This window comes from Leucopleurus acutus (assembly GCF_964270905.1).
Source record: "Leucopleurus acutus genome assembly, chromosome: 7".
In the NCBI taxonomy this organism is placed as follows: domain Eukaryota; kingdom Metazoa; phylum Chordata; class Mammalia; order Artiodactyla; family Delphinidae; genus Leucopleurus; species Leucopleurus acutus.
The window spans coordinates 10771219-10797205 of NC_139150.1; the positions used below are offsets into that span (position 1 = coordinate 10771219).

General features: G+C 58.9%; 1 protein-coding gene across 1 annotated transcript; it reads left to right on the top strand.

The window, feature by feature from the left end:
* Positions 1-2892: 2892 nt before the first annotated feature.
* Positions 2893-23039, top strand: NR5A1 (nuclear receptor subfamily 5 group A member 1; the record flags this gene model as incomplete). Its single annotated transcript, XM_082843640.1, has 6 exons — positions 2893-3003; positions 3146-3287; positions 5339-5964; positions 13165-13284; positions 15174-15321; positions 22792-23039. Exons 1-6 carry the CDS (start codon positions 2902-2904, stop codon positions 23037-23039), a joined length of 1386 nt encoding a protein of 461 aa, XP_082699766.1. The 5' UTR covers positions 2893-2901.
* Between the last annotated feature and the right edge of the window lie 2948 nt (positions 23040-25987).

A 25987-nucleotide genomic window follows, 5' to 3' on the forward strand; every position in this document is an offset into this window, starting at 1 on the left:
AGATTCTGCCCTTCATTCTGCTGAGTGAGCAAGATGGGACGTGGTCTGCGCGGGGTCTCAGGGCCTCGGCTCGCAGGACCAAGGCGCCAGCTCCAACCAAAGCCAGAGGCCTCGGGGTAGAGGCCCAGACGAAGCTGACCGCACCCAAGGGTCCGAGGCTTCAGCCTTCAGATCTGAGCCTTTCGGTCGCTGCGTTGCTGCGAATGCATAATTGTGGTATTTCCCGGCTTGAAGATCGCGGCTTTTTGGCTTTGCTCTTCTCAACACTCTCTCGGACCCTAGGCGCCCCGAGGGGCAGCGGCAGGAGCAGGATGCGAGCAGGCGCCTTCCTCTCTCGGGTCTCAATTTTTTCATTTGAAAAATGAGAGTGACCGAGTAGACGTCCCCCAGCCCAGAGCAATGGCTCAGCCCGTCCCGGCTCGACCCAAGGACCCCTTTGTCCCGGGGCTGCGGGGCACTCTCTCTTGCCCTGCCCCTAGCCCAGGTGAGAGCGCAGAACGGGAGGGGAGAGGGATTTCTCCTGTCCCTGGGCTCTGTTCTCCCAGCTCCCGCGCTTTCTGTGGCTGGCTTCGGGTCCTCACCAGACTTCGGAAAATTCGCAGGGTGGGATTAGGACGACTCCCATTTCCAGCCAAGCAAACTGAAGCTCACGGAGGAGAAAGAGCTTGTCCCAGGTCTCCCAACCGGACGCTCTCCATCGATGCCGCAGTGCCAGGCATGTGCTTTGCCAACACCACTTCGGTTCATCCGCACGACCACCCTTAAGGAAGTCCAGTCATCATTCCCACTTTACAGATGAGGAAACTGAGGACCACAGAGGGGAGGAGATTTGCTTAAAAATCCAATGAGGAAATGTGCCTGGGCCGGGGGAGAACCCAGTTTCTACCCTTGAACCCATACCTTGGCCACGGCCCCCCACGTTCGCCCTACCTACTTCTACGCTGCCAAACGGCCAGCGCCCCCAGCGTGGCCCTCGCCAAGACTAAGCTGGATTTGCAAATAGGGACTCGCCTCCTCTCACCGCAGGCGGGTGGCCCGAGGCTCCCAGGCGCCTAGCACCTGCTCGGATTCCGGGCTGCCCGGGCTCTGGGAGCCGGGATGAGGATGTGGGGCGAGAGGGTGAGGGGAAAGGCACGAACCCGTCTAGGGGGCGGCGGAGGGCGCGGGCCCGGACGCCGCCCCCGGATACCGAACGCGCTGATATGGAGGGGCCGGCCCCTGGCCCCGGCGCGGTGGGTTCGCGCAGCACGCGCTGGCGGCGGAGGGGCCCGGGTCCCAGGTGCGCCTCAGAGCGGCCCTGGAGGCGGCGGGGGCGGGGAGGCGGGGTGGGGGAGCGCCGGGGCCCCGCGCCGCCAGCCCCGAGCCCCCGCCTCCTCGCCCCCGGCCCGAGCGGCCGTCATCGCGGGCGGGCGGCGCTGCGCCCGGGTGCGGCTCATCGCCGGCAGCGGCGGCGACGCGGCCAGGCGGTGCGGGGCTCGCGCCGGCGGGACGCGGGGCGCTGCTGCTGCTCCCAGGAGCCGCCAGGTGGGCGCCGGGCGGGCCGTGGCCGCCGTCGCGCCCCTTCGCGCTGCCCCGGGCGCAGGCTCTGCGCGCTTCCCTTCTGGAGACTTCGACTCTCCGCCCGAGGTCGCTCCCCCCGCCTCGGGCTCGGCCTCTCTCTCGGGGGCCCGCGGGGTCTCCGCCCGAGGTCTCAGCGCCTCGCGCCCCGCTAGCGGCTCCACGCCGTGCGCCCGCTGTCCCCGCTGCGCCCTCCTCGCTGGCTCTCCGCCCGATGTCTCGGTCTCGGCGGCACGGAGTCGGTGGCACGGCCTCGGTCGGTCTCGGTCTCGATGGCTGCCGCCCGCGGGCTTTGTCTCTCCCGGCCTGGGGGCCCGGCGGCTCCGCGCTTTCGGGCTCTCTGCACGGGCGCCGTCGTTCTCCGCCTCTCTCAGCTCGAGCCCATGTCCGGGTCCGACTCTGCCGGGCCGCGCCTCTGAGCTCGGGGCCCGGGTCCGGCCCCCTGGCCGGCCGCCTCCGTCTCTCCAGGTTTTCTCTCAGTGTCTCTGTCACTCTCTCTGCCTGGGTATCTCCCAGATTTCTCTTGTCTCTCCGGTGTCTCGGTCTGTCTCTCGTCTATCACTGTGTCTCTGGCCTTGCGGTTGTCTCTCTCAGGTTTTCTCTTTGGGCCTCTGACAGTGTCTCTGATCTCTCTATCTCTCTCTTTCGTTCTCTCTCTCCACCCGCCCCCCACTCTCTACCATCTCCCTAGCTCTCCGTCGTTCTCATCTCCCCCAGGTTTTCTCTGACTGGGCATCAATGTTTCTCTGTCACTCTCGGATTTTCGTTGTCTCTGTCGCCCCGGGGAACTCTCTCCGTTAAGCAGCGTCTGTCGGTGTCTCTCGCTCTCTTTTCTGCCCATCTCTCGGTCTCTCTCAGACTCTGCGTCTGTCTCCCTCGTCCCTGTCCGATCCCCAGAACGCTTGGGTCCCACTCCGACCGGGTTCGTTGGCATCTCCCCGGCGGGCGAGACAATCTCGTTTTCTCAGAATCGGGGTTTTGTTCTCAAACGAACGAATCCGGATCAAAGCGCATTTAATCCGAGAGTCCCAGATCGGACGCGGCGGGGGGCCGCTCAGGAGGAGCCCCTGGGAGGGTTGGGGAGCACACGGGGCAGAAGTGTGGGGACTGGGTCAGCAAGGGCCCGGCAGGGGAGCTGCTCCAGGCACACGTGCTGCGTGCTGCTCAGGGCGCTCTAATGGGTGGCCTGCAACGGGCGCCCTCGACCACTGGGCGCTGCGGAAGGCACCCTGGGGCGCGCGGCCGCGGTGGTGCAGGACACGCCGGACCCAGGTCCGCGGCGCTGCCAGTCGCAGTCCCGCCCGCGATGAGCCTCTCCTCCCTCCACAGGCGGACGCCGCGGGCATGGACTATTCGTACGACGAGGACCTGGACGAGCTGTGCCCCGTCTGTGGGGACAAGGTGTCCGGCTACCACTACGGGCTGCTCACATGCGAGAGTTGCAAGGTGAGCGGGCAGCTGGCCGGCAAGGGACCGGCGTGGAAGGCTGGCGAGCAGCCGGCGGGAAGCGGCGGAAAGCCCTGCTGGGAAGTGCAGGGAAGGGGAGACGGGGCCTGTCCCCTCCCGCGCTGACTCCCCTCTCCCCCAGGGCTTCTTCAAGCGCACGGTGCAGAACAACAAGCACTACACGTGCACCGAGAGCCAGAGCTGCAAGATCGACAAGACGCAGCGCAAGCGCTGTCCCTTCTGCCGCTTCCAGAAGTGCCTGACAGTGGGGATGCGCCTGGAAGGTGCGCACGCTGCGCCTCCTACCCCTGACCTCTGATGGCGAGGGGGCAGGGGGTGGGGGTGGGAGAAGGGGTGAGGGGAGGGTACCATAGGTCTTCTCAAAGTTTCTGGGGCCAGGCGATTAGCCCCTCATGTGACATTAGGGCCCTGATCTCTATGGGGGAGGGGTGAGAACTGATGTCGGTCTGGGTGAAGGGATGCATGCAGGACCAGCCTGGGATGGCTTGAGAAGTATCTAAAAGTGAATCCCAGAGAGATGACCCTCTCCCCAGCCCTTGCAGGCAGGGCAGCACAGGGCAGAGCCCCACAGAGCTCCTCCCTCTGCCAGGAGTTCTGTCACACCCCCACTGACATCTCATACAAGCCAGAGCCAAGGTTTTCAATGCCTTTACTGGAGTTCAAGTCCCAGTGCCACCACTTACGGGCTGGGTGACATTGGGCAAGTTCCTTAACCTCTCTGAGCTGCAGACTCCCCATCTGAAAGATGGACCTAAGAGTAGTGCCTTCCTCCTTGAGTTAGTGAGAGAATTGTATGAAAAGCTCCTAGCATGGGCCTGGAACGTAGAAAATGCTCAACAGGTTAGCTATTATTGTTATTCTTATTTATGTTATTATCTGTCCAGCATCACTGTGCAGCCTGCACTCACTCAGACCACCCATCTGTTCATCTGTCCATCCATCCACAAGATTCACTCAGTTATTCACTCAGCAGGTTCTTAGCCAGGCCCTAGAGGGCTGGGTAATGGAGAGCAATCGTGCCCAGAGAACCCAGGCCCATCCTTGTCTCCCCACCCCCACCACAAGCTCTCTGTCTGGAGGGGAGGAAAAACGTTTTAGCAGGAAAAACTCAAACTCTTTGAGGGTGGACAGTCATAGGCTTCCACCCCGCTGGCCCCAGCCGGGCTGTGTGCCGAGCAGGCAGCTGTTGGTTAAAGTTTTTAAACAAAGTAGAAGGCCCCTGGTGGCTCTGAGAGCTGCAGGCCACAAGTCCTGTCACCTAGAGGAAGGGCCCCTGATGGAAGGGGGATATCCTGTCCTGTCCCAAGAGCCCATGTTCCCAGCACCAGGTCCTGAGGGGCTCAGAAGAACTGGTTGTTGTGAGCCGCAGAAACCCCTCGCGGGGCCTGAGGGAGTGGAGCAGGGCTGTCCACCCCCATGGCAGGAAGATTGGCTGCATGGGCCCCGGAGACACATGCCTTGCTGAGCACCGCCCTCTCCCTCCTCCTCTCTCCCTTCTCCTGGAGCCCAGGGTGGGGTCCTGTCTGAGCAGGGGCTGGGGCCACACTTCGGCTGCAGAGACACACCTGTTGGCTCTGGCTGGTGACACATTCTTGGCCAGGTGGAGGGACATCTGGTCAGCAAGGGAGGTCCCTTCCCACCAGCATAGAGCCCCAGTCAGCCCTAAACTCAGCTTCAGATTTGAAGGCAGCGGCAGAAACCTGAGTCATTTTGCAACAGGGCTTCAACAGAGTCAGGCAGTCAGTCAAGAAGCAGCTGGACACTGGGGACCCACCTGTGAACAAGGCTGACCAGAGCCCACTTCCTGTCACCATCTCAGACCCTGTGCTGGGCACCTGAACCCACTGCTGAACCCCCAGAAGCTCTCAGCCTGGGTCCATGGTACGATAGCACTCAGCAGGACGAGAGTGGGCAAGAGACAGGACATCTGGGGCAAGAACAGTGGCTGCTGCCTGGGTGAATCCAGGAACACTTTAGGCATGAGGGAAGGAAAGGGTTTGAGGCAGAAGGGATACCAAAGGCAGGGTGGAGGAAGTGCCAAGCAGAGGAGCAGAGAGATAGTAAGGTGGAGTGGAAAGAACACAGGGTCTCGTGAGGGGGGGTGGGGGCATGATGGAGAGGTGAACAGGGCCTTGAACGCTGCGTTAGGGAGATTGACTTCCTCTGAACGCCAGGTTAAGGGCACTGGAGGAGCCATGAGAGGTATTGAGCTGGAGAGTGACCCAGTCGGATCGGTTTGGGGAAGAACTATGAGTGGGGTGGTATGGCGGGTGGCCTGGAGGCGGTGAGCCTGCCCCTCTGCCTCTGCCCACAGCCGTGCGCGCTGACCGCATGCGGGGCGGCCGGAACAAGTTTGGGCCCATGTACAAGCGGGACCGGGCCCTGAAGCAACAGAAGAAGGCACAGATTCGAGCCAATGGCTTCAAGCTGGAGACAGGCCCCCCAATGGGGGTGCCTCCGCCGCCCCCTCCCCCGCCGGACTACATGCTGCCCCCTGGCCTGCATGCACCTGAGCCCAAGGGCCTGGCCTCTGGTCCACCTGCTGGGCCACTGGGCGACTTTGGGGCCCCAGCGCTGCCTATGGCTGTGCCCAGCGCCCACGGGCCACTGGCTGGCTACCTCTATCCTGCCTTCCCTGGCCGCGCCATCAAGTCTGAGTACCCGGAGCCCTACGGCAGCCCCCCACAGCCCGGGCTGCACTACGGCTACCCAGAGCCCTACTCCGGAGGGCCTGGTGTGCCCGAGCTCATCCTGCAGCTGCTGCAGCTGGAGCCAGACGAGGACCAGGTACGGGCGCGCATCGTGGGCTGCCTGCAGGAACCGGCCAAAGGGCGCCCCGACCAGCCTGCACCCTTCAGCCTCCTGTGCAGGATGGCTGACCAGACCTTCATCTCCATCGTGGACTGGGCACGCAGGTGCATGGTCTTCAAGGAGCTGGAGGTGAGTCCCTCCTCCCACCTGGCTGGCCGCTGGTTCTGGGGTGTCCCCTCAGCTGACCAAGTCTCAGTCTTGGCCACCCCTTGGGTGGGGCTCTCCTGCCCACTGGCTTCAGGCCATATCTGGGGACAGGGAGGCCACCCTGGGGACATGAGGAGTGTTTCTGGTCCATCACAGCCTTCCTTGTCCCTGTCCCACCTCCTCACGCACCCCTCTCTCTTTCTCCTTCTCTGTTCCCTGAGTGTCTATCTCTCACGGCCTCTGGTTCTTTTACCTCTGCCTCTGTCTCTTTCTGTTGTCTCTCTCCCTGGTGTGCTATCTCTCTGCTTCCCTGTCTCTCTAGTCCCTTCAATCTTTGTCTCTTTCCCAGTCTGAGTCTCTGTCGACATTTATCTTTCTTTCTCTGAGACCCTGGGCTCTCGCAAAGGACTAGCTCAGTCCTTGGGAGGCTGTCTCTCGTTGCCCCAGCCCAATGTCAGGAAGAGGGTCCAAGCCATCCTGTCCTCTCATTTGGAGAGGACACCACTCCCTGCTAGCCTCAGATATCACAGAAGCGGTCTTAGTATCTCAGAGTTTGGGACGCTTCTCCCTCCCAGCTAAGGTGAAAGATCTTACTGTCCCTGCATCTCTCACGCACGATGGTTAGTCCCACGTGTAAATGTGTGTGTCTGTGTGTGCAGGGAGTGCTAGGTGGGAGGGTAAGTGGGGGATTGCAGGGCCCGCCCCTCATCTTCCAAATGCCTTGGCTGCAAGGCCTTCCATTGCCCTGGGTTGAGGTACCTGCGACTAAAGTCAGCAGGAAAGCAGCAGGAGAAACTAAGGCCAGACAAGGGAGAACTTCCCAATCACCCTGCCTAGTGGTTTGAAGCACCCGAAGACTGGGAGCTGCCCCTCTAGTGCCCTGGCTCCCTGTGATCAGGGTTTCTGCCAACTTCAGAGGCCCCCCTCCCCCAAGCCTGGCCAAGCCCATCCTCCCTGGCCTAGACGGAGACATGATAGGCCTTTAGTTCAGGCCTATTGATGTTTGCCTTTCCCAGGTCAGTCCCCTTGGCTGTTCTGGGACTGGGTGTAAACAGCAGGGCCTGTTGCCCTCCCTGCTGGGGCCACTGCAGCCTTGAGCAGCATTGTCAGTGTTGACGCCACTCAGGCCTGGGATTCCTCCAGGGGCATGTGGCCGGATGGGCCAGGGGTACTGTCTGCAGGGGCTGGGCTGGGCATGGGGGTCAGGGGGGATAAGATGAAGCCTGGGCACTGTGAACCCTCGAGGTATCGTGGAGCTGGGCGCCTGGGTTGCTCTGCGGCCCAGAGCAACCAAGCATTGGCTGTAATGCCTTCTGCTTCTACTGTGGGGGGCCTGTCGTGGCTGAGGTCTGGGGATGTGCCGGCTGTCTGTCATGGGGTGGGACTTCTCACCCCTGCCCCCTCTCTAGGCTGACCTCATGGGTAGAACAAGAGGCAGGGCCTCAAACAATCCCATCTGCCTTCCACTCGTGGCTGGAGGCCCTGGTCAGGGAGGAGGATCCCAAGACCCTTCGGTTGGTTGCCAGCTTTCCCTCCAGGCTTCCCATGAGCCCCCGGTGCAGAGGGGAAGAGGAGCAGAGCATTCTTGGCCTTCCAGAATCCTGGATCCAGGGGCAGGGCACTTCCTCTGACCGCCTTCCTGGTCTCTCGGGGTTTTTCACGCAGGATGGGAAGGGCTTTTGTCCAAGCTTAGCTGAGTGTTTTTTCCTGCTTCTGGTTTCTCTGTGGTCCAAACCTTCCTGCTTCCCCTTCCCAGAATCTCTGAATCAAACCCAGGAATGTGAACCATCGTTACCAGCCTCTGTAAAGGAGCCTTGCAGATAAGTACCAGCCCAGCCCTTAGGGGGCCTCTCATCAGCCACGTGGAGCTTCCTTCCCACTGGTCCGATAAGCCCTGGGCTGATGTCTATTTGCAAAGCCAGAGGTAGGGAAGCAGAAAAGTGTGAGGGGAGCTGAGTGACTGTTCTCTCTCTTTAAAAAAAATATTTATTTATTTGGTTACAGAAGGTCGTAGTTGCAGCAGGTGGGCTCCTTAGTTGCAGCACGTGGGCTCTTTAGTTGTGGCATGCGAACTCTTAGTTGTGGCGTGCATGTAGGATCTAGTTCCCTGACCAGGGATTGAACCCGGGCCCCTTGTGTTGGGAGCGTGGAGTCCTATTCACTGTGCCACCAGGGAAGTCCCTGTTCTCTCTTTTGACTGACCATTCATTCCTCACCTCCGGGCAGGACACAGCAGACAGCAGAGGGGGGTCCCTAGCTCTGAGAGTGGGGCAGCCCTTGGCCTGTGCATAGGGACACTGAAATGAATTGGACCCAGGAGGTTGCCAGGCTAGAGGAAGAGACAGACATGCACATAGGTAATGCCAACACAGGGTGCCTGGGGCTCTGACAGCAGTAGAAAGGGGCCAAGGGATGCCAGCAGGAGAGTTAATGGCTCTGTGTTAGAAAGTCGGGGAAGGTTTCTTTGATCTGCACCTCTCCAGAAAGCAGTCTGAGAAGGTTAAGGGCATTCCGGGAAAGGGGACAGCAGAAGACACAGAAGTGTGAAAAGGTACCATGTGTCAGGGACTCCCAGGTGGTCCTATGAGGCAGGGCTGGAGAGGTAGGCAGGGTCAGAAGCAGAGCTTGGACCAGGAGTAGGTCCTTTGGCAGTGGGTGATGGACAGCCTGCCTGGGAAGGGCAGACTCCCACCACAGAGCCTGAGCTCTCCCCAGAGGCTTGCTCAGCCTTCTGTGACGCTGATGATGTCTTGCTGTCCAGGGGAAAGACTGGGGTCTTTGCTGAGCTGATACTGGGGCTCCAGATGCCCTTTTGGGGTTGTCCTCCTCCAGCCTCTTTCCCAGCTTGGATGTCCCTCTGCCTCCAATTTTTTGGGGGAGGTGGGGCAGGCCGTGTGGCATGTGGGATCCTAGTTCCCTGACCAGGGATCAAACCTGTGCCCCCTGCAGTGGAAGTGCAGAGTCCTAACCACTGGACTGCCAGGGAAGCCCCTCTGTCTCCATTTTTCCACCTCATGCAATCACGGTGTGTTAGATCTGACATGGTACAGAGGTTAGTAACATATACCAGAATCAGAGAGGCCCACGTTCAAGTTCCATATCTGCCACTTATCTGGTGCGTGACTTTGGGCAAGTGACTTTACTCCTCTGGGCCTCAGTTGTCCCCATCTGTAAAAAAGGGGGAGTTGAGATAGTAGCCACCTCACAGGGTTGTTGGAAGGGCTTAGTGAGCTAGGGCAGGTAAAGAATTTAGCACAGGGTGCAGCGCCCAGAAAGTGTTCAGTGAGTGGGGGCAGTGGCTCCCTCCCTCGCTGCGCCCCTCTGCCGGGGTACCATTGAATCTAACCTTGCAGGTGGTAGACAGGCCTGGCCAGGAAGAAGGAGAAAAGATACATCGTGTCCACACTCCTCTGAGCACTAGAGCTGTGGGAGAAGACGGGGGCCCACCTTGCCCTGGGCTTCCAAAGCAGCTTCATACCTGCAAGGTAGCAGATACTCACCTGTACATACTGCTCCGTGGGGGCAGGGTGTAGGCCCAGGCAGGCAGCATCTCTGGACAGTCCCCGGGAAGGACAGCTGGGAGGATGCAAGATAGGAATCAGGGAGGTGGAGGCGAGGGCCAAGAGTGCCTAATGACCCATCTTGACATCAGTTCACCCTTGACATCCAGCTCCGAGGCCCCCGATTGGCAACAGATTTAACTGCTTAGATATACGGTTTCATTTAAGTGGCAGTAACTCTGTCAGTCCTGGACTGACAAATGACAGCCCGCCAACCTCTCAGCCGGGAGAGCGCTGTGGCCAGCCCGCGGCTTGTCAGCCACTGGAGAATTACAGAGCCCACTGGCCTTCGACCGCCAGACTGATCAGACCCCAGGGGGCTCCAGAGGGGGGCCTGCTGGGAAGGAGGTCATCCCGGCACGCATAAATACCCCATCTCCGAGGCAGGCTGCAAAGTGTCAAGGCTCCAGGAAGATTTGTGGCAGACCGGCAGGAGGGGTGGGCAGCTGGTGGGCCCAGCAGACAGGCCAGGCTGATGAGGGACCCCAGGGCCGGGACTGCACATGTCCTTGTTCCCGGGGTGGCAGGGTGGACTGAGGGTAGAGGAAGAACCTTTTGCTTAGGGAAAAGCCCACGGAAGGTGAAAACCAACCCTCTTTGGTTAAGTGAGCCTCTTAGCCACCTGCTTTCCCATGGAGAGGGGCTGGCAGCTAGGGCCCTCTGGTTCTCTTTTAAATAAAAAGGGGAGTGTGTGTGTGTGTGTGTGTGTGTGTGTGTTCATCTGTGTGGGGAGTGTTTGCAGTTTGGTGTCTTTATGTGTCCATCTAGGGGAAGAACTAGTAAAGAGTCTGGAAGCACGATTGCTTGGCTGGTGGGGAGGGGAACCTGGGCCAGGACAGAGTCCCCAGAATAGCTGACCATGGGTTCCCAGAACCCTTCACGACTGACACCGCTGTGCTCATATATTTTCTCTAACCAAAAGAGGGAGGATTTATTTTTTTCCATTTCTCAGAATAGGAAATCAGGGCCGGAGAGGGTGTGTGGCTAAGCGGGAATCAGAGGGCACAGGGCACCAAAGCCCAGCCACCGTAGTGCACCTCTCTGCCCTGCACCCCTATCAGCCCCGTGGGCAGGGCTGCCCCCACTCCCGGGGTCTGAGGTCTGGGTACAGAGTCTGCTCCCAGGGCTTGGCCAGCCGGGTCACTGTGACCCCTTCTGCTTTCTGCCCAAAGCTCAGTCAGCTTATCTCCTAATTCTTCCCCTTATCTCTTGCGCTTCCACCTCCCCACCCCCTGTTCCTTTAATTCAGGCACAAGGGTGTCTGCTCCCTAGGGCCCCAATAGGTGGGGAGCAGAACCCAACCCTGCACGTCCTCCCTCTCCCAGTGCGACTGGCAGCCCCACCCTCCCCAAGACCCCCTCCCAGTGGGCCAGTGCGACTCCTGGACCAGGCACCTCCTGCTGGGGCTCCAGGAGTGCCAGCCCCCCCCCGCCCCCCAAGAAGAGCAGCCCAGGCGGGTGGTCTGTGCAGAGCCCAGCTCCCTGCGGTTACCTGAGGGGAGCCTCTGCTTCCTTATCTGTAGTGGGCAGGGGTGAGGAGTCCCCGGGCGTGCTGGGAACAGGGCCTGGTCTAGGCGCTCACTGAGCCTTGCCTCCCTCCTTGGAAGCTGTGATGGGGAGGCTCTCTGGGGACCTGCCACTTCCTGAGGCATGATAAGGCGATAAGGCGAGGTGTCTTTGCGGTGCATCCTTGCCCGGTTCTCAGTCTCTCCCGGCCCCGCCCATCCAGGGCTACCTGTGGCTGAGCCTCGGGTCCCCCTGGCTGGGCTTCCTGTTCTGACAGTAATGGGGCTCTAGGATGGACCTTCTGCTGGGAGATGGAGGGGGAGGTATGGGTTCTTGACACGGAGGGGAGGGGAGGAGGGGAGGGTGGGAGGCTGGGGACTCAGAGCAGGATAGAGACAGACCCTTCCTCTTGTTCTCAGCCACACAGGCTGGGGAAGGGCTGAGCAGGCGAGGCCTGGAGGAAGCCTGACTGTGTGTCCAGCTGCTCACTTTGCTCTTTATCCACTTTTCTCTCCCTTTGTCTGTCTGAGAACAGGCCCCAGGGCCACTCCCAGGAGAGGAGCAGAGCAGAGGGGAGCGGGGGTGCTTCTAGCCCCCGAGAAGAGAGAGCTGTTGGTTAGACCTGGGCCACTTCCTTTTCAGGCCAGGGGCTGCCTGGGCTACTCTGGTCTCCAGGTTGGGGCTTGTTCCTCCCAGAGCCCACAGGTGTCAGGGAAGACAAGAGGCATGAATGGTGCCATCAGATGTTGCAGGTGCCACGTCCAGAGGATGGGGAGAGCTTCATGGGTGAGGCAGTGCGCCTGCCGTGAACTCTAGGGTGGCAAGGGTGGATCTTCCTGCACACCTAGAGCCAAGAGCAGAGATGAACTAGACAGAGCTGTGTGACCTTGGGTAAGTTACTTGACCTCTCTGAGCTCAGTGTCCTCTCTCCATGGATTGGGGATAACATTAGTACCAACTATGAAGGCTTGTGGAGCTGCAGCTCAGTGACTGTTAGCTATCGTGATGTGCATTCACTGTAGGGCATGGCCCGGGAAGGTGCCTGGGGGGTGCCCGTTGGCTCGATGGTGGCTGGCTGATGAGCCATGGATGCTGAAAGGGACTGGAGTCTGCACTGTATCCTCCTAGGATGACACGCTGCACCCAGCGCAGTTCTGAACACCCAGAAGTGTTCAGTATTTGTCACTATGGACAGTTGTGGACCGAGAATGCCAGCCATGACCCTGGCCTGGCTCTGCCTCTCTGGGACCCCAGGAGAGTCCCTTACCCTCACTGGGTGGCAGATTATTCATCTGCAAATAGGAGTTTAGGCCAGGAGATCCCTAAGGGCCCTTCTGGCTCGGGCATCCCATGGTCCTGAGTCCCACTCGTCATTGTCATGAGGGTCTACTCTTGCCATGCTAGAATGTGGTGATCCCCCAGACTGGAGGATAGGCCCTGCCCTCACACTGAGCGCCCCTCAGTGCAGCCTGGGGATTCAGAATCGGCCCCGTGTGCCCTTCTATTCCTGCTTCTGATGTAGACCGTTGCCAGCCACCTGCTCATTCCCCGGGCCGGACCTCCTCTCTTCCCATGAACTTCAGAGCTCTGCACAAGACTGCGAGGAAGCCCTCTGTTTTCTCTACATGGCTCCTTCTTGAGCGATTCAGGCTGCTAGAGATGTGACCACAGGACAAATGGGCACAAGGAAAAATTAATACTAATCTTCCCTTGCATTTAAAGGAATCCTTCACAAAGTACTTCTGTGGACATTATTCTGTAACATTTATTGAGGGCTTAATATGTGTCAGACCACCTTCTAATACTTTGCCCACTCTCCAGATGAGAAAACTGAGGCCCAGAAAGGTTACAGAACTTGCTTAAGGTCATACAACTTGTGAGAGGCAGAGCCGGGGCCTGAGCACCTCCGTTGGACCCTCTTATTATTTCGCTAGACCCCTGCCACACTTTGATGAAGAAGACACATGGGTAAACTGGACACAGAGGTTGGGCAGCTTGCCCAGGTCACATACCCAGTTGAGCTGCTGAACTCAGAGCTGGGAGGAGGAGGGGCGAGGGGATGGTCCCCAGCTGGACCGTGGCTGGACCCTGGACTCCTGTGTGCCTCTTCCTTGCAGGTGGCCGACCAGATGACACTACTGCAGAACTGCTGGAGTGAGCTGCTGGTGTTCGACCACATCTACCGTCAGATCCAACATGGCAAGGAGGGCAGCATCCTGCTGGTCACTGGGCAGGAGGTGACCAGACCCTACTGCGTTCTGTCCTGACCCCCCACCATGCACTTCCAGAATTCTGGGCCCAGAAGAGGTCCTAGGCCTCTCCAGGGCTGGCCCTGGGCACCACTGAATATCAGCCCTTTCCCCAGGTTCATGGGATACCCACCAGCCCGACCTCCCTCTGATCAGCCCTAGCTTTGACCTTGAGAGGAACCAGGCCCTGGGAGCCCTGCTCTGGGGGAAGCAGCTCAGGGATGTGGGTAGGGTCAGGGAGGCTCTTGGAGGACGTGATGGTGGCTCTGGGTAGTGAAAGAATAAATAAGGGCTGGTTGGGTAGTGACGGGGTGGAGGGGCAATCCCCGCCTCCACACACGCAGAGGAGGTAGCACGGGCCAGGCTTAAAGAGGCAGGTTAGGACTGCTGAGCTGCCGGGGGCTGCCGGTGTGCTGGGACATGGGTTTGGGGGGGGCAGGTGCCCTGTGGGGGCTGGGATGAGGTGAGAGATAAGGTTGGAGGTGTGGCTGGGGGCTGGGATGGGCAAGACCTTGCAGGTTCTAAATCCTGAATGATAGATGGAAGGATGGCTGGCTGGCTGGCTGGCTGGCTGAATGGGTGGGCAAAGGGGTCTGGGCCCCAAAGAGCTCAGAGTCAGAATTTGGGCACTCTTAGAGCAGGGAATTAGGGGCACTAGGATGGGAAGCAGGTGGGGTGGCTCCTGGAATCAAGCAGGGAGCATCAGAAGAGTTTTAAGTGGGGAAGGACACAACCAGGTTGTATATGAGGAAGCGCATGGAGGGGGCAAGATGGGGGGTGAGGAGGAAATGAAGGCAGCCACCCGCCGCTCAGAACACTGGGGACCTGGGAGGGCACAATTCAAGGAGGAGGAGAGAGGAGGTGTAGGGGAAACGGAGGGAAGTAGGGAGAAGGGAAGGGAGGTTGATGCCCAGGGTCTAGCCTGGTAGAGGGAGCATCACGCCTGGGGGGCGATACAGGAGGAGTGGGTTTCATAGGTGCTTGGGGAGAGAGACTGGAGACTGAGGCCCTGCTCCCACCCCCTACCTCCAACCCTTTGTCCTCATCCTCTGTTCTCACCTGGGTGTCTCAGGCCATCCAGGGCCAGCAGAATGCTGGTTGCAAGGGTGTAACTTTGAGGCCACCTGGGCGAGCACGTGAAAGAGTCTGAGGTGTGAGTGTCAGCTCCTGTCAACACGTGGGTGGAAGTCTCTGAGGCTATGGGACAGTTCTGTGCGTGCGTGCGTGCGTGCGTGTGTGTGTGCTCCTGTATTTTATTGTGCAAACATCTCCACACACGTAAGTGGGTCACCATGTCAGTGGGAACATATACACAGGCATGTGTCTGTGTTACCCTGTGATGTGACCCTACAAGTGTGTGTGTGTGTGTGTGTGTGTGTGTTCACGTCCTGAAGCAGGTGGACAAGGCTGTGAGTGTGTCCCTCCATGTGTGTGAACGTGAGCTGAGGTGTGGCCACATCTGCAGTCCAGGTGTCCATGTGTGGGCCCCGGGCAGTCATGTGGCCGCATCCACACGGATCCAGGCACGGCTGCCCCGCCCCCCACCCAGTGCGACGTGGTGCTCACTGCAGACACCACACAAAACACAAAAGCTGCTTGTACCACTGGGCCTGGCGGCGGCTCTTTGTGCATGAAGGACCCTTCAGCTCTCCCTCTGCACACACCTGCCTGGTGTCGGCTCTGCTGCGCGGGGGCCCTCAGCTCTGGGCAGGGCAGTGGGAGCAGAGCTGGGAGCCTTGGAGGGGTCCAGGGGCCTGAGGAAGTGCCGCGCCTCCCCCGCCCCACCTGGCTCAGCTCCAAGGCTGGGCACCCCTGACCCCCAGCTTCCGACCACGGTCTCCCCTCGTGTCCCTGACCCCTGCCCTCTGCCCACCCAGGTGGAGCTGACCATGGTGGCCGCCCAGGCAGGCTCCCTGCTTCACAGCCTGGTGCTTCGGGCGCAGGAGCTTGTGCTGCAGCTGCACGCGCTGCAGCTGGACCGCCAGGAGTTCGTCTGCCTCAAGTTCCTCATCCTCTTCAGCCTCGGTGAGTGGGCTGAGCGAGGCCTGGCCTGAGGGTAGGGGGGTGGGCTGGCAAGGAGACCCTAAGGTGGGGCTCTCCGATGGGGGCCTCTCTTAGTGAATAAAGGGGACCTGGCCCAGGGCCTGCTTCCTCTCTGGGCCTGAGTTTCTTTGTTTGGAAGGACAGAAGGCCAGGATAATGTCTAAGACTTGCCCTTGATGGGACAAGGAGCCCTCCTGAGGATGTGGTAGATTCCCAGCTGACAGCCCTAGAAAAGTGCCGATGCCACCCCAGAAAATGCCCTTATGATTTCAGGAGCTTCTGATCCCTGACTCCCATCCTGAGGTCCCTGTGTTTCCTAATTCCCCGCTCTAAGGGTGTCTGAATTCTGACTCTGAGCTCTTTGGGGCCCAGACCCCTTTGCCCATTCATTCATTCATTCACTCATTCAAAAAAGACCCCAAATCCCTGTCTTCAAGGAGCTGACCTTCTGTTGGGGAGAGAGACAATAAGCATAATATGATTAGTAAAATATATAAATTAGTGAAATGATTTGTAAAATGTATAGCCTGGAAGATTTCGGTAAGTGCAGGGCAGGGGCAGAGGGCCAGCCCAGCCCGCCAGCTCGCCTGGCTCCCCAAGTGTCTGGTGTCTCCCTCCCTTTGCCCTCCTGACCCCAGCCCAGCCTGTGCCGCTCAGGTCTCCACCCTCCCTCTGAGCTCTCATCAGGTCAGCCTCCTTTTGTCCTCCTTCACCCAGCAAGCATGTCCAATGCCCTCCCTGTGCCCAGCAATGCTGCGTTCACAGAGGTTTTCCCTGCTCTCAGGCGGCTCCCAGTCTGGGAGAGGCCTCCAGCCAGTGCCATCAGGGCTGAGACAGAGAGAAGGTGAACCCAGGACGGGGAGCAAGGGATCTGCCCGGAAGGCTTCCTGGAAGGACATCTGAGCAGGGTCTTGGAGGATGAGTAGGAGTTTGTTGGGGGGGGATAAATCTTTTAGCAGAGGTGTAGATGGGATGGAAGGTTGGAACAGAGGGGCGTGAATGCCTTGTCACCTGGGGAGGGGACAGGATCGAGACGCTGTCTCTGTGGCAGATGGCATCACAGCCATGGTCTGGCAAGGGTGTTCCTGCTCAAGAGTGGGGGCAGCTGGGGAAGCAGCGGGTAAAACAAGCTGGGAGGGGGTGATTAGTGACGTACTGACTGGGGGAAGCCCTGTGTTCAGGCCGTGGCCGTGTGACTGGGTGCCTGGGCTGGGCCTCCTGACTCTGCTGGCGCAGCAGGTTGGTAGCTGGAGGGCGTATCAGCAAGGCTGCAGGGGTTGGTAGGGGTCGAGCATGCTGGGGGGTGAGGGCTGAATCTCGGGCAGCCGGTTAGGAGCCTGAAGCCCTTGGCGGGGCCTCAAGGACCTGAGCCAGGCTGGCTCCAGCTGGGGAAGCCCCCTTCCTCCTCTGCCTGCAGTGGTACCCTCCTCCCAACCTCAGTTTCACCAGAGCCACGGATGTGTGTGGTTTGGGGTGTGCAGGCTCCAGGCGTCATGTGCGTGCCTGTGCCTTCATTTACGCGCATGTATAGACTGTGAACTTTTATGGGCTAGTGGGATTTTATGTGTCATGTGGTGTGAGCAATCTGTATATGGCTGAGTGGTGACTGTGGAGATGTGAGGGATTTCAGGGGCGTGCTTGGGACACATTGTATTGCAGTGTGGGTTCTGTGGTGGTTTGTGAGGTGACAGTTCTTGACCTGACCTTCGTCAAGAGGCCACTAGGAGGTCTTGGGGAGGGTGGGGCTGCCAGCCACCAGGTTCCTTGGCCAAGGCTCCATCTTGGTGCCCCCTGCAGAGCAGGGACCACGTCTTGGCTCTCCAGACCCCCCGGGGCCTGAGGCACATGCCTGCAGCCCTCAGCCCCTCTTCCTACAAAAGCCCCAGCGCTGGGGACTGCCAGGCCTGGCACAGCCTTGGCCTCCACCAGGTGATAAGTCCAGGATTCCTCCTTCTATGGGGTGTAGGGAGGACATCAAGGCTGAGCCCAGCCCTCCTCTTCTGGGTCCAGGCAAGGGGCTGTACTCAGAACCACGAGTGCACAGCCCCTCCTGCATGCCAACCTTCATCCTGTTTTCCAGAGGAGGCAGTTGGGGCCGGGAGACTGGGAGGGTCTACAGTGCTTGGCTGGAACAGGCTGGAGCGGGTGGGACGGAGGAGTGAGAGTGTGCACGTGTGTGTACACATGCGAGGCAGGGTGGAGCAGTGGTTAGGAAAGGGGACTAGCGATGGACCACCTGGATTCTAAATCTAGACTCTCTCTCTGCTTGTGGGCCCTTGAGCAAGTCACTCCCCTCTCTGAACCTCTATTTCCCCATCTGTAAAATGAACATCATAATCATCCTTAACTTGCTATGAGATTTAATGAGAAAATTCCCCAAAATGTTCAGTGCATGGCCTGGCCCCTCAGAGTATGCATCAGTATTGTTTCTACCATAGCCATCATTAAGTTCACGAGCAAATGAACAAGTTAGTGAATGAAGTGAAGGAAGGAACGAGTCTCTCTCTGTCTTTATTGCACACTGTGTGTCTGGCACAGTGCCTTGTCTTTGGGGACAGTGACCCTCAGGGTGGGGGCCAGAAACTCTAGTGGTATTGGGGCTGTGAGGGGAGAAGACCCGGGACCCAGGCCTGTCCGAGCTCGTAGGTGTGCAGTGAGAGGAGCCCAGGGGAGCCACAGGGGCCGCTGGCTGACAGGTTCCAGGTGTGGAGAGGAGCCTGGGCAGTCCAGTGTGATCAGGGCTGGGCCAAAGAGGAGAAGACAACTATGCCTAGGATATCAGGGAAGTCTGCTTGGAGGAGGGGCCTCTGAGCTGGGCCTTGTAGTATGAGCAGGAGTGTTCTGGGTGAAACAAAGCAGGCAGCAGCAAGGGCGTTCCAGACTGAAGGAAGAGCCTGTGCACAGGGATGGGTGATCCTGAAAGTCTGGAAGTACCTGTGGGGCAGGGAGAGGGTGAGGAGGAGGCTGGAGAGGTGGGCAGGGGCCGAGCTGTGCAAGGCCTTGAATGCCAGGCCAGTACGTTGAACCTTCCCTTGGGGAGGATTTTCAGCAGGGAGAAACATGATCAAGTTTGCATTTTGGCAAGGTCCTTCCAACTGCAGCATGGGAAAAGGATGGCAGGTGGCAACCCAGAGCCCTGCAAAGGCTAGACGTGGGGCTGGGGTGAAGTGGATAAATTTGGGCAAGACGAGGGGGAAGATTTGCCCAGAGTCAGGAAAGTGGGAGGGGGCTACTCCCATGATCCCACCCAGATCACCAGAGCTGGGTCCCCAAGGGAACTGGGGCGCAGAATGGGGTGGCCACTTGCCCCTTGTCCTCTAGCTGGCATGCCGGACATCACCCCGGGGCAGCGCGTCCCTGGGCTGCTTCAGCCTGAACTTGTGTGATGGCTGTCCCCCAACCCCTCCGCCCTTCAGCCCGCTCAGCGCCTCCTTCTTGCCTGCCTCCACAGAAGGGTGCCATTTGGTGTCTAAATAGCCGGCTCAGGCAGGCGCGAAGGCAGGTAAGGAGGTTTAATTAAAATTAGTGCCTCTCTCCTGGCAATCACGGTGTTTATGAAGATGGGCCCGGCTGGCATTGTTCCGCAGAGGACTTAATCGAAGCTTAATGGATTGACCTAACATTCGATTTTCTGACTTGCATTGAGGCGGCGGCAGCAGCATTCCCTTAAGCGTTTGCAATTTACCCACTGCTCGTGCCAACAAAAGGCGGCCTGAATAGCAGCCCCACTCGAGGGGCCATTGTGCGCGGGGGCGCCTGCCTGAGTCACCGCTATTGGGACAACATTCTTTATGTCTCGCTGGAATGAAAGGATTATTCAAATATTCAATTAAACCGTGAAAAGGGGGCTTTTCTGAGAACCTGGGGGCCCCCGGCTCCGCAGAGCTAGCGGGCTGCTCTTGGGGGTGGGGTTGCCATCTCCCAGCCCCTTCCTACCTCCCACCCCCCGGATTGCTGGGAGCTGAGCAGGCCCGGCTCCAGCCCGCGGTGCCTCAAGGCCCAGAGCTGGGCAGATGAGGTCCAGTTCTTTGGTGCCCTGAGAGGCGGAGATTAATTTGCCCCCGTTTTTCAGATGACGGGAAACTGAGGCTCAGACTGGGGAAGGGACTTGCCCCGGGTCACCTAGCTGGTGGTGGAGCTGGGGTTTGAGCCCCTGACGCACGAAGGGGGCGTCTCCAGGTTTGCGTGTCTAAGGAAGGAAGGGTGTGGTGTCCTGAGGGATGCTGGCTCTGTCACATCCAGCATCCCAGCGAATCTTCACGACAGTCCCTTTAGAGGCAGGCTGGGAGAAGGGGTGTGACTTGACCACGTTCCTCTCCAAGAGGGTGTCCAGAGTAAACTTCCTGGGGAAACCAAGGATCCCAGGCTTGGTGGCCCTTGGACAGGACTCCTGAGTTGGATGGAACATAAAGTCATCACGTCATCTAATCCCCCAGGAACCAGGGTCCAGGCTTGACCCTGCATCCAGGCCTGACCCCGCCTCTGCTTGCCCATAGTGCTTTGGAGCCAGAGAGATCTGGGTTTGAATCCCGGCTCTGGTATCTGCTGTGTGCTCCAGGCCTGCCCCACTGTCGCTGTGCATGGAAGACGCCCTTTCCTGCCTGCCTGGGTGTCTGTGGGGATTAAGTGATGGCGGGGGTGGGGGCGGGGAAGGTGCAGCAGGGGCGGGGGAAACAGCTCTCCTGTCTTGTACTGTAGTGGCCAGGGCTCAATTAGTGACCGTGCTTCCAACCCCCAGCCCTGTAGCCCACCTTGTGGGGGCAGTGGGGGTCTCCAGCCTCCCGAGAGCTGCAGGACCCATAGAGCTGCTAGGAGGGGGGTGTCCCTGAAAGCTGTCCTTGTTCTGTACCTCCCCACCCTCCACTCCTCCCTGCTGTCCCTGTCACACTGCTGCTGGGAACAGTAAATCCTGGTAAAGCCGAGGCTCTGGTTGGTCCTCCCCAGCCCCCTCCCACTCCTGCCTCTACTGCAGCATCTTATCCAGTCCTCCCTGCACCCTCAGCTGTTTCTTCTGGGCCCCTTTACTGCTGTGTGGCCTTGAGCTGGTCCCTACCCTTCTCTGGACCCCCAGCCTCCTATTGTAAATTGTCAGAAGACAAGTAGGAGAACTGCCCTGGGGATGGTGGGGACTGAAGGTAGATTGGGTTGGAAAGAGATTGGGAAAGGGATGGGGCAGTTAAGGACCTCTTGCCCCCAGGAGACACTAGTTAGGTGGGGAGATTTCCCATGACCTTTGAGTTTATTTGGAGACGGCCAGGCTAGGGAACAGGGCTGCTATGTACAGTTGGACAGGTTGTTTACTGAACAAGGGCACCTAGACAGGGGAAAGGTAGAGGCTGAAATCCAGCCTGCATGCCCCTCACCAAGCTGTCTTTCTGTGGACATGGGGGACCTTCTTTCTAATTGGCACAAGGTGCCTTGTGGGCTAATGGTGATCCTGCGGAGGCCAGGAAGAATATGACCCTGGCTCACTTACTGAATGCGGTGAGGGGGATGGGGATGAGGATGGGGGGAGGCCCAGATCCTGCCATACGCCCTGGGTCCAGCTTGGGTTTCCCTAAATCCGACTTTGGACAACACAGGCCTCGGCGGGCATGCTGGGGGCGGCTGGGGATCAGGGTTGCCAGGAGCGTCCAGCCCTCCTGGCGCAGTGGGTGTTAAGAGGGATTAGAAGGGCCAAGGGCTGTGCATGCTGGGCTCCAGACTCCCCCGCAGCAGCAGGGCTGGGGGTGATGGGAACGCAGGGGAAGTGGAGGGACGACCATCTTCTGAATCGCTGGATGATGCATCCCAGGCCTGGCGGGGCTCGGAGCGGGGGATGGGGACAGGTTCTGTGGATTCCTGCTGACTTTCAGCCCCTCGGCAGGGCACCAGCTGGAGATGCTGCCCAGCAGCTGAAAAAAGCCTGCAAGCAGCGATGAGGACTCCCGTGACAGGAAACTGGCCCTCCACGGGCACCCCTGGGGGCCAGGCACCTGTGCAGTGCCCTGGCACCCGAGCTCCCCCCGCTGCCAGGCGGGCACGGCCCCTTTCGTAGAGGAGGAAGGCCTTCAGGTCAGGAGAGGACAGGGCACAGGCCACCGATTCTAAATGGTGGGGCTGGGATTTGAACAACCATCCACTTCACGCTAAAGACACTTAATTTTTATTTCTTCACTGGACCTCCAGGACAGGGGATGCATGAATCACACTCCTCTGTGCCTGGTACAAATGATCATTGGTCCACGCAGAGCCACCCACCTGCCTCTCCCTCCCATCACCAACCGTCCCCTTTACGTTTAACTCTGTTCTTCTTGTTTGTCTCTGTTCTTAAGGCAAGGTGCACGCTTTGTGCGCTAGTGTTTTTAATTTAAGTAGGTGGCTTTACCTTATAGATCTCATTCTGGATCTCCCTTTTTTTGTTTTTTATCCTATATATATATTTTTTTTTTTTCCACTCAGCCCCATGCTTTTAAAAGTCCGTCCATTTGCTCAATACTGTGTCTGCTCCGTTACTTCTGTCTCTACTGCACTGGGCTCCCGGGGAGGCAGCCGCCACCTGGCCATCCAGCCCACCTCCCCATCACCGTAAATATTGTTGCAGTGAACGTCCACGGCCCCGTGAGAAAATTTCCTTGGGGTACCAGAGCCTCTTGATTGGTCAGAGCATGGACCAAAGGAGTGCCTGTCACACTCTAGCATGGGGGATGGGACCCCTCCACTCACAGTGCGCCTCTCTGGCGATGGTGCTGATGGGGGATAGTGATGATGGTGGCGGAGTGGCGATGCTGATGGCGCCTACCCCGAGGATGATGGCAACAGGATGGTTTTGACCATGGGGCTGGGGATGGTGTTGTTCCTGGACATGGTGAGAGTAGGAGTAATAATAACACTAACACACTGAGTCTTATGAAGTGCCGGACGCTGTTCTTCTGAGCGCTCTCTACATCTCAACTCCCTTAATTCTCGCAACAATCTTCTGAAGTAGGCACTGCTGCCACCCCGTTTTGCAGATGAAGAAATTAAGAGGTTAAATAACGTGTCCAGGGATACACCTGGTGAGGCTTGGTGATGGCGGTGCGGTCGATGACGATGGCAGCAGTGGTGGTGACAGGTGCTTGCGGCTGGGTGGTCATGGTGGCCGTGTGTGTGATAACCGCAGGCCTGCTAGTGTCAGTGACTGCCGCTGATGGCAGTGTTCAACCAAGGTGGTGATGGTGATCATGGTGGTGACGGGAATGACGGTGGTTTGATTGTTGATGGCAGCAGGCACCATGTGTGTGAAAACCAGGGATGCTGGTATCGGTGCCTGATGCTGGTGGCAGCGTTCATGGTGGTGACAGGGAGATTGTGGTTCACTGTCGATGGTGGCCGTGCCCGTGTCTTTGGTGATCATAGGGATGTTGGCGTTGCTGATGCCAGTGACGGTGTTGATGATGTGATGGGGCTGGTGAACGGCTCCTCCCTTTGCAGATGTGAAGTTCCTGAATAACCACAGCCTGGTGAAGGACGCTCAGGAGAAGGCCAATGCCGCCCTGCTCGATTACACCCTGTGCCACTACCCGCACTGCGGAGACAAGTTCCAGCAGCTGCTGCTGTGCCTGGTGGAGGTGCGGGCGCTGAGCATGCAGGCCAAGGAATACCTGTACCACAAGCACCTGGGCAACGAGATGCCCCGAAACAACCTGCTCATCGAGATGCTGCAGGCCAAGCAGACCTGAGCTTGGGCCGGTGACGGGGTGGGGGAAGGGGGGCCGGGGCCGGGGGAGGGGCCGCAGCACCCCTGTGGTCTCCAGATGGCTTATTTGATTATGTTGACCCAGGACCCCACCATGTAGGCCCCTGCCCCTGAGCTCTCTGAAGCCCTGCGTTTGGGAAGGTGGGTGAAGGTGGGCAGGGCCTGGCTGAGGTGGGGGCGTCTCCACTAACCACTGGCACTTGCCGGCCACTCAGAGTGCCCCAGGGAGGTGGCTGCTACCACTCCCTCCCTCCCCCTGCTCCCAGCTGTCTGTCCTGGAGTCTGGTGCACAGGCCCAGGGAGGAGGTTCGGCTTCCCTGGTGGGCCTCAATGTCCCTTGAGTCAGAGATGACCGTCATCCCTTCTCCCTCTCCTGGAAACAGAGGCAGAGAGAAGTTGAGCGGACATCAACTCGGGTGGGGGGGGGGGGAGGGGGGCGGGGAGAAGAGGATCTCCAGGACTCCCTCCCAGAGACCAGGAGGGAAGCCCTCTGTTTTGTAAACTAGGGATAACAGAGTTTGCAAAATTAGGCAAGGGACTGTTGGGCCCTAGAGGACACTGGGAGACTGGTTAGGACCCAAAGACCTCCTCCCTAAACCTTCTATCCCATCTGACGTCTGCAGGGGAGAATTTTGACATGTTATCTGCAAAGAATTTTGCTGCAATCATCTTTCTAACCCTCTCCCGGCAGAGGAGAAGTTTGGCACGATCAACGTTCTAGCCCCACCCACGGTTGGCCCTCCAGGCTGGTATTTATCTGCAAAGCTGTAGTCAAGAAGTTTTTTGTTTGTTTGTTTTCATTTAATTTGTTTCTTAATTTAGATACTCCTTGAAAGGTGTGTATGTGGAGGGGCAGGGGACAGATTTGAGGTCTGAGGCTGGGACTGGGGATTAGCACCGAGACCAGCCCATGGATTCTTCCCAAACACCCTCATACCAAGGACCCCATGGGTGGTGCTGGGTCGTTATTTCTGAGCCCTCACTCCAATCCAGAGGAGAGCTTGCCCCCCACCCCAACCCCCACCCCAGCCCACTAGAGGAACAGCAGCCTGGCCTGCGGGGGCCTCAGAGTCTGTGGGTGGGAATCCGGGTGATCGTGGGGAGGATGTATGGGTCTCCAGATCAGGGACATTGCTGATGAGCCGTCTTTCACTGGCCCTTCCCATTGGGTTCCTTACTGTACATCCTTGAAGCTGGGCCTCAACTCCTGTCCTATGTCCTGAAAGACACTCTCCAGGGCCAGACACAGGGGAGGGGCCTCAGCTGTCCTCTGTCGCCGGGCTGGGCATCCAACTGTCTGTCCTGCTTTCACGTTGCGGTTGCAGCTTGCGCTGAGCTTGCCCAGCTGGAGATGACTGGGCATCCCCGCCCCCGCCTTCGACCACCCTGTCTCGGTCCTCCCCCCTGAAACGTGTACCCCTGGCCAGACTGGCGACTCCCAGCCCCCAAATGAGAAGTGCCCTTAAGGCCCCCACAGTGCCCGCAGCCCTGGAATAAATTTTGCAGTTAGTTTCCAGCTACCTTTGCCTATCTACATTCTAGGGCCCAAGGAGAGCCTCCTAAGTGGGTTTGGGCTGTCTAGGGCGGGGCCGAGCGCCGAATGGGACGAAGGCAACACCTAGGTAACTTTAGGTTCCAAACTCGGGGTGGGGGGGCAGGTTAGGGTGTGAGGGCCAAGGTGGGGGATACCAGGCACTGCTGGGGGGCCCTTGGGCCCCACCTCATCCCTGGGGCCCTGCCAACCCTGGGAGGCCTGGGAGATGCTTGGGCTTTCTGGGGACTCAGCCTCACTGCCACCCTGGCGTGCATCTCAGCTGCCATCTTGGGCAGAAGGGAACAGTCATTTAATGAGCATCTACTGTGTGCCATCCATCACTTCACTGTCCCTGCAGTAGCCTGTGAGGCAGGGGTTATAATCCAGAGGAGGCACTTGGCAAGGGCCCTTAGCCGGCCATCTGCTGGGGCAGATTCAAACCCGGATCCACCGGACTTCAGGGCACTGGCCCTTTCCTCTCTGTCCTCCGGTGGCACACCCACAGGCCCCAGGCCTGGCCCCTCTCACTTGCTTGGTGGCAGCAGTGAGCACAGCCAACTCTGAGGACTGCTTCCTCTGCTCCAGGTGCCCTTCCAGGACTTCGCCTGCCTTGTCCACTGGTCTTGTCCCATCTGCTCTTCGCAGCTGCTTTGGTAGGTGGCAGCCCCAGATGACAGACGAGGAAACTAAGGTGAAGTGTCCTGTCCAAGGTCACCCACTGAGAAGGGCCAACCATGATGCAAACTTCCATCCTCCTGACACGCGTTGACCAACGTGACTAGTTTATCTCCAGAGCCACCCCTGCTCCTCTGTTCAAATTAGAAAAAGCTGTGTGCCAGGCACACAGCTTGGCAGCGGCTTAGGCAAAGGGACAAAGCCTCCCTTTCCCTCTGGCAGCTCCAGGAGCAGACACCCTGGTTCCTGCCCCTGGAGACTGTTCAGTCTTGTAGGAGGACATTACCTTAATCAGATTGTGATCTGATGTGATGCATCATGTAACTGCACAAGATAAGGAAGTGATTGATTCTGCTCCTGGGGGGACAGGAAGTCTTCATAGCTGACGTGTCATCCAAACTGGGTTTTGAAGGATGTCCAGGGGTTCACCAGCTAGATAAGAGCTGGGGTCAGTCCAGGCAGAGGCAGCAGTGTGAGCAGAGGGATGGAGGGGTGTCAACCAGCAGTGTTTGGGGACCTAAGAGGAGTTATTTTGGCTGAAGAGTGAAGACAGTGTGTTGAGGGGGAGGAAGTGTATGGAGCAGGGGGTGGGGAGACTGGAAAGGACTCCTTGGTCCCCAACCCTGACCGCCGGCCCGCCCGCCACCCCCTCCCCATGCCCATATGATTAGTCTGGGAGGAGGCAGGGGCCCTCTGGTGGGGAGGGGAAGGAGTCAGAGGAC